Here is a 7,761-nt window from a genome sequence, read left to right on the forward strand (position 1 = left end):
CACCTCTGCTCCTGTGCCTCGAGCCCCTCCTCCCCTCCTTCTGCACTGACCTTGGTGTCTGCAGGGTTGTTTCTCTCACATATTCTCAGCCCTTTCTCCAGCTGCAGTTGCCGTTGTGCAGGTTTTTTCCCCCCTTTCTTATATATGTTATTCCAGAGGTGCTACCACCATCGCTGATGGGCTCGGCCTTGGCCAGCAGCAGGTCTGTCTTGGAGCCGGCTGGCATTGGCTCTGTTGGACATGGGCTGTAGCTCCCCCCCACCCACTACCAAAACCTTGCCATGCAAAACCAATACAAAAAGCTTAAAAAAATGTCTCCTTGTTTCAGATGGTAAGGAAAGCCAGTATACCCAACACATAGCAGCTGAACTGATAAGCAGTCTAAGAACTTCAGTTGTTTCTTATTTGTTTAAACAATTTTTAGAGAGGCTGGAGAGACTGAGGAACTATATTCGGGGGTGGGGGAAGCAGGAAGGAGAGGGCTAATAGTTTTCCCAATCTATACGCTCATGAAGTCTGCAGTACACCAAGCAGGACATCGAAAAGAAGAGGGAAACTTATTTCAGTGAATTAATTTAGACAATAGACAAAAATATTTTATACAATACACAAATGCTTTTCCAATACAAAAATCACTTGAACCCATATTTACATCATGTATAGGTATTTGGTGTTCTAAAGTCTCCAAGTTTAAGAACCTTATGAACAATGAAGGTAACATCTAACTGGGACTGCCAGCTAATGGGTCCCTCTACAACATACAATGTAAACCCCAAAACTTGGGCTATGCAGTATATAAGTACTCCAATTAGCTTTACATACACACGCACACTCACACCAGTAAAACACTGACAGGGCCCTTCTCCAATCCTGAGGCCAGGTGGTACCAGCTGCATCCTACTATACAGCACTTAACCTTAAATCTCCCCTGGGCTCCATGAGACACATTTGTAGCCTGAAGACAAACATCTAGCTGAGGAGGGGAGTCATTCACATGAGTTTCTGTTCAGACTACCCAACAGAAGGCTGTAAGTGGCATTTTCATAGCAGAAAACTAAGAGTACATGGCGTGTTCCTTCAGTAAAAGATACAGGCATATAGGGATGTAAATAGGCGTCACCCCTCATGGGATACTGTAGCACAAGGGGTAGCAAACCTTGTACAGTCTTGCCTGTGTCATCTACTAGAAATGGCTCCTGGAGCTTCCTATACAGCATTCAAGCATTGCCCACAGCTGAAGTAACAAGTTATTCCATTTGTTACTTTTTTTTTTCCTCCACTGAAAGAAGACCTTTCTAGTTTTATCCAACAGTATGTTAATTCATACTGTGATAGAGCAACATAAGCCCGATAGTCAAATCTAGGTTTTACTCTCCCACCTGAGCAGTAACTAAGAGTAACAGAGAATATACATACACAGCTGCGTATCACACAGCAAAAATTCCAGCAGATCAGGCCATGCAGCTGTTAAACCAGCTGGTAAGAACTGGGAGGATCAGGAACTAGCAAGTTCTGTTGCTCCAATGCAGGAATGTTAAATACACACATGCCTACCTGCCTCTCCCTGTTGGGGAAGTAAACCACTGCTAGATTTCCTCCTACAAGAAAACTACGTAATTTGTTATGATAAGGACCAAAGTATTCCTGCCCAGTACCTCCCTTTGCAGAATTTAACTGCACTGATAATTTATTTTAAAATATTAACCTACATAAATTATAACTTATAGTGTTACATGTCTAAAGAGAAATTTATATGATTAAGTTGCTTTAAAACAACTTCTGATCAAATAAACCATTAGAATACAAGCCAGACATCCAACCAAATGAAGTTCTCTCACACCTGCAGCAGTTTGAATACTACTTGTATTTGTAGAAAATACTGAAAATAAGAGCCTAATATGACATATTTCAAAATACAGTAAAATTATATTCAGTAACAGACTATAAAGAGGCAGTCTTTGCACAGTCTGTGTAAACCGATTTTTCTTTTCAGTTTTTTTATCAGCATCTTTCCTGGCAGCCTCACATACTTCAGGAACCTATTCAAGCACGAATTTGCTATTTTACTAAACATTTATGCAGAAATTAACACAGTGGGAACCTAATTTGGGTCTGAGTTCTAGACTAGTGGAATAGTAATAGGCATACAGTAATAAAATAAATGTCTTTCCTGCTTTTAAGAATAATTGAGAAACAAGCGCCATTTATATAAATACAGATACTGCTAATCTAATCATGTGTTCAAGCAAACCTAAAATAATGCCCTACATATGTAATTTCATCATAGTACTCTTAACCTAAGACAGAATTCACACTGCGCTATTCTTACCAGAAAAAAAAAAAAAAAGGAAATAACACTTCATACCTATAAATTTTTTTTCACACAAATTCTGTTCCCTTCAGACACCTTTATTCTACTAGCACTGTTACATTTGTATAGTTAACTCATTTGTAAGACATCTAGAATTATTTATGATTAAACAATTAAAAAAAAAATCTAAATGCCGAGAATACACAAGAAATCTCTGAGGGATATTACCAATTGAAGCAAGCTTTAGATATTCCAAAAAGCTAGCAAAAATACCCAAATAAGCCATTTTATCTCCTGGAAATAAAACCATGGTTATCACAATTTAAAACACTGAACTACTACAGAAGTATGGCATATGTGCACAGTTACAAAACAACCTAAACTGTAGCATTCTTGGAAAAGCAAAAAAAAAATTTAGAATGGAAACTTACTTGTGCATATTTTCCACTCCTATTACGATCATGATATAGTAGGAAATTCCACTTTGTATAACAAAATGTAAGGCATACCTAGGAAAAAAAAAATAGTAAACCCTCATGGCATTTTCATTGATGACAATAAACAGCATGCATTTATTTATTTAACATTCAATTAAGTAAATCTGTAAAATTGTCCATCACTACTTCCAAAAAACCCTTTTGTTCTATTTAGGTTTTCTGCAGCCCCTCTTCTGTTGAGAGCTTCCCCCTTTAGCACAGCACAGACAACAGTAATCAAGAAAAACTACAGACTTAGTGAGAAATCTCAAGCTCATAAACAAGAACATAGTAAATGCTGACTAAAACACAGAGAGCATGTGTCATAATACTTCCACTTGGCATTATTTCATGTGTAAATAACACTAATGCTTTGTGGTTCCGTTTCCATACTTATCTTTTTACCTGTTTGCAACAATAGGCATCTCTGATAAGGCCAACAATATCTTAGTATCCACGATATCAGTACATGGGAAGATTTCCCAGTCAACAAAAAGGATAACTCTGTCCAGCCAGTCTCTTTGCCCTCAGTCATCAATAACTGATAAAGGGATGGTGGTGATGATGGTCTCAAAAACACAAAACAAAAAAAACCTACACACCAACAACCCACAGATTTATTTCACAAAGTCGCTTTAACCTCCTCTTCTTATTTGTCTCTGCAGCTTACCACCATAGCTACCACACCACTGTTGTTTTGGGGCTTGGGGGGGGTTGTTTTGGTTTTTGAAGGAGCTATATTTCAGTAAGCTAGTAGAGCATTGGTGGCAAACCATTGCCAGTGATTGGGGAAAAGTGTCTGATCTTCAGTAAGCTGATTCTCTTTCACGCTGGTACTTCAAGTGCCTCAGCAGCATGTTTACATGTGCTTAAGTGACACACCGATCTAGTTTTGGAATTTTTCCCATTAAAAAACAGCCTAAAGAGCAACTACAGTTTTCTACTGTTTTATACTGCTGGTACTGTTTTCTTTCAGCTTATCATCAGCAATCTCCTCATTTCACTCCTCATCTACTCATAAGTAAATGTTTTCAAAGACTTTCAACAAGAAACCCAGTTCTATCCAGCTAAAATCTTATTAAGTCTACACACGATGAACTGAGGGAAAACAATTCACTTGGATATTAACTGACCTTGAAAATCACGACTTTTTATGGAAGATCCAATCTGCACACGCTCTCAGACTTCACTACGAGCTATTCTCATCTAAGATATGACTTCCTAAAATTCAAATGCACATTTAATATAAGCAATTGCCACTTAAAAAAAAAAATCACTTTTTCTTTTCATATCAGCCATGTATTACAAACACTGTGCAGTAAAGACAGGCATTAGTGAAACTACAAAAATTTAAGAGGTTTGCTTCTTAAACAGAGAAAGGGACATAACAAGATATCAAAGCCTGAAAAAGTTTGTGTTGTATGGACTACCATACTAAGATTACACTTTCCAAAAATATTTCTCTTTCAGAGCTGTTAACAGTGGCAACATGATTGATCTCCAAATTCAAAAATTAAAAGGGAAGCATTTAAATACAATGTGAAGTAGTACATTTTAGCTACAAAGAGTATTCTAGGTCTTTTATGCTATTTGCTATTATCCCAAGGGAATTAGCCCTTCTCTGCCTGTCCCACATCACCATCACAAGCACTGCAAAGGTGACTGAAAACTAACACACCTGAAATTGAAGAAAGCAACATAATGACTAATAAATATTCTTAAAAGGGTGCAGACTCCAAACTATTTTCCACATTTAGGTTTACATGAGATTTTCTGCAAATTTATATTTACTATAACCACTATATAAGAAAACAGGAACATTTTCCCTCTTGCACACACGTTATAACACAACTGAAGAGTCACTAAAGGTGTACCATGGAATTGTAACCTATATTCATACTTGATTCCTTGAGGAGGGGTGAGAGGAAACAAACAAAACCAAGCCCTCAGAAAACATGCTTGTGTAGTACATACTTCATCAAAACAAAAAAGAGTTGGCACAAGTGCAACAGAAGTATCAGCTTTTGAAAGAATGTGTACTTCTAACGTCTCAAATTATGTTCTTTCTTTTCAGCATTTTTGAAAAGCTTTTAGTTCGTAAGAAAAGAACCTTTTTGTAAAATAGAAATTAATTGCTGAAATAATTGCTTTAAGTATGATCCAAAGCAAACTAATCTGGATTTCTACTACAGCATAAGATTTCTCTCAAGAGTTCTTTTCCAGGGTTTATTGCCAACAAGAAACTTCCACAAATCTTTATTTATGTCTGTTGGGGTGGAGGTTATTTCTTTCTCAAGGCTCCCATCCTCAAATTTCACATATGAATATATTCATCCTCAAATTTCACATATGAATATATTCTTAACACTTTCTAATTACAAACTACAACCAATGATTTAGATTTACAAAGCAATGGATACTGAATGTGCTCCTAACGCTTACACAGCTCTCAAAAACCACACACAGTAATGCCTATCTCCTGTATCATCCTCCTCATTTGGTGCTACAACTGGAAGTCTTTGGCATCACATCATTCTCTCAAAGCAGAATACCATGGCCAAAAGTTTAAGAAATGCATGGGAGTTATGGAATTATATATACAAGCAAATTGCACATGTAAATCCAAAGAATAAAACTTACTGATTTTTCTTTTCCTAAATTTAAAAGTAATACATATCAACCAGTGCTGAGAAGCCTCTGGAACATGCTAGTCTAGAGGGCAAATCTGTGGTTTGGAATTACGATAATTATTTATACACACTCTGTGTGTGCACAGACACATGCATGCACACACCATGTTTATCTTCCCACCTCTAAAAAAGCTTGATTAATTCCCCCTAGTTCAGTAATACTCTTGTAGAGTCAGTATAAATGAGTCTTCTACATACTTAAAGCTGAGCAAGCACTCTGTTTACCATGTAACAAAACCAAACTGGCACTTAATCTTAAACCAGCTTGGGAAGATGAGAGACATTTAGTAAGCTAATTTTGAAGGGGAAAAAAAATCCACCAAACTAAATGCATACCTTTTATTAGCCCTACTAACATTCTGGCTTGCTAACGCTGTGAAAAGATCAAGATGTGAAAACAGCAGTCACAGAAAATTTGTGCTTAAAAACAAAAACCACAAACCAAACATAAACCACACCCCAAACTACACCCTCCCTCTAAAACAAAACAGAAAAACCCAACACACAACAAATTCTCAAACCAAGGCCATCTCCTTTCCAGGTGTTTTATACTACTAGGACCATCATCAGTACTGCAGTTCCAGCCACTCTTCCCACAAAAAGTCAGAAAATTGAGCCAATTTCTGTACATTTGCACCAGCTAAAAACTCCATCATTAGGTAATAAGGTTCTTCATAACAAAACTTGGTCTTCCTGCAAACAAGAAATGAAAATCTACAAATCCCTGAAAAGTGAATTAAAGTGTAACTTACCATCCAAAACAAAAAAGTGCAAGATAAAGGCCCAAGAGGGTTGCAACAACATGTCTTATAAATGGGCTAGTTTTGCTTGAATGAAGGTACGTTCGAAACCAAACAGCCGCAAGCAAGGCAAACAGTTGGCACACTACAAAGTTGACCTGCATAAAAAAGAAAAGAAAAAAATTCTCACACACTTATGTATCAAAAATTAACAGAAATATCCACACATTATTAGCAACTTGCAGAACCTTTGGCTCTGCCATGGCTCTTACCATAGCATGTCAACCTCAAAGAGCTTCCGTCTCCCAAGAATCCCTCCCCTCCTAAAGCACAAAACATTGCTCCCTGAGCAGTTAAGAAAAGATACATCAAATCTGTAGAGGCAATCTGTGCATGAATCACAAAAAAAATTTTTTACTTATTTTCCTGTAAATTTTCTATATACCAAACCACTCTATCAGCCACAGAATCATTTATGCTCTCCCAGTAATGTGAAGATCTGGGTTGGGTTTTTATTTGTTTTTAAGTGAGCATGACATAGAAATACACATCAGCTACACAAATCACTGGCAGAACACTTCAGTGGCCTGTGCAGAAGCAGGGCTCAACAAAGTGCACTTCAGTGGTATGTAATCAGATAAACAGCTTGGTCGCACACTGGATTTTCTTCTTGTACATTCAAGTAGGATAGTTTCAGAAATTCCTCCTCCCTTCAGGCCATTTATTCTAGAAGATAGGAAATCTCTTGTATGTTAAATATTTAAAGACATTAGGGCACTGAAAGGAAAAGTGGAATTAAAAAAAGCAAACCACTAAGTGAAATGAATCATTCTGACTGTGGCCTGAAATAAATTTAACAGTAAGGGCATGACAGAGAAATAATTTCCTCAGATACAGCAACCACTACCAAAACTGGCTTAAGTTACAAAAAGGTGGATGAATTTCTTTATTTAGAAAAAAACATTTCCCATTTCATGGATTTTTTTTCTTCCATAGAAAATTGCCTAACAATTGTCTGTGTCTAATAGCAGCATCCCAAGACATCACAAGCAACAGCTCGGGGACCGCTCCTTTAGGTCACAATCACTTCAGCACAAGAAACCTGCACATACTGCATGCTTGACTAGTCCTCAGCACAACAGTGTTTTAGGCTGTTTGATACAATTTAGCTGAAATATATGCTTAATCTTAATACCACCAGGTACGATGACAACGCTATTTTTATGTTCATGACAGCAGGCCTAATACTGACGTTCGCAGCAACACAGTGCACACCTCTAGAACTGTAATTCATCTAGCCCATTCTTTCATCATTTTTCAGCCAAGTTTCAGGCAATAACAGGTAAGGGTGAGAGAGTATGAAGACGTGCTTACATTTAAAGTTGAAGCTAAATAAGACCAGCTACCTACAGGACTCTCATCTTTATAACAACTGCATAGATCCCCCAATTGCAAATCCAACAATAGTTCCCTTTTTTTCCAAACCACTCTAAAACCTTCTATAATACTAAGTTACACACACTTTAGGTGCTAGCAGGGAAAGA

At 37.3% G+C, this 7,761-nt stretch overlaps 1 protein-coding gene across 1 annotated transcript in view; it reads right to left on the reverse strand.

Annotated features, from left to right (window-relative positions):
• Positions 1 to 6,375, reverse strand: part of MBOAT2 (membrane bound O-acyltransferase domain containing 2) — a gene marked incomplete at its 5' end in the record, with an annotated part of 73,559 nt that extends 67,184 nt beyond the window's left edge. Inside the window, 2 exons of the mRNA XM_010079489.1 lie at positions 2,743 to 2,820; positions 6,230 to 6,375. Of these exons, the coding sequence (XP_010077791.1) occupies positions 2,743 to 2,820; positions 6,230 to 6,375 (224 nt within the window). The remainder of the gene's footprint in view (positions 1 to 2,742; positions 2,821 to 6,229) is intronic.
• Positions 6,376 to 7,761: the final 1,386 nt, after the last annotated feature.

Source organism: Pterocles gutturalis, unplaced genomic scaffold (genome assembly GCF_000699245.1).
Source record: "Pterocles gutturalis isolate BGI_N339 unplaced genomic scaffold, ASM69924v1 scaffold6559, whole genome shotgun sequence".
NCBI lineage: Eukaryota > Metazoa > Chordata > Aves > Pterocliformes > Pteroclidae > Pterocles > Pterocles gutturalis.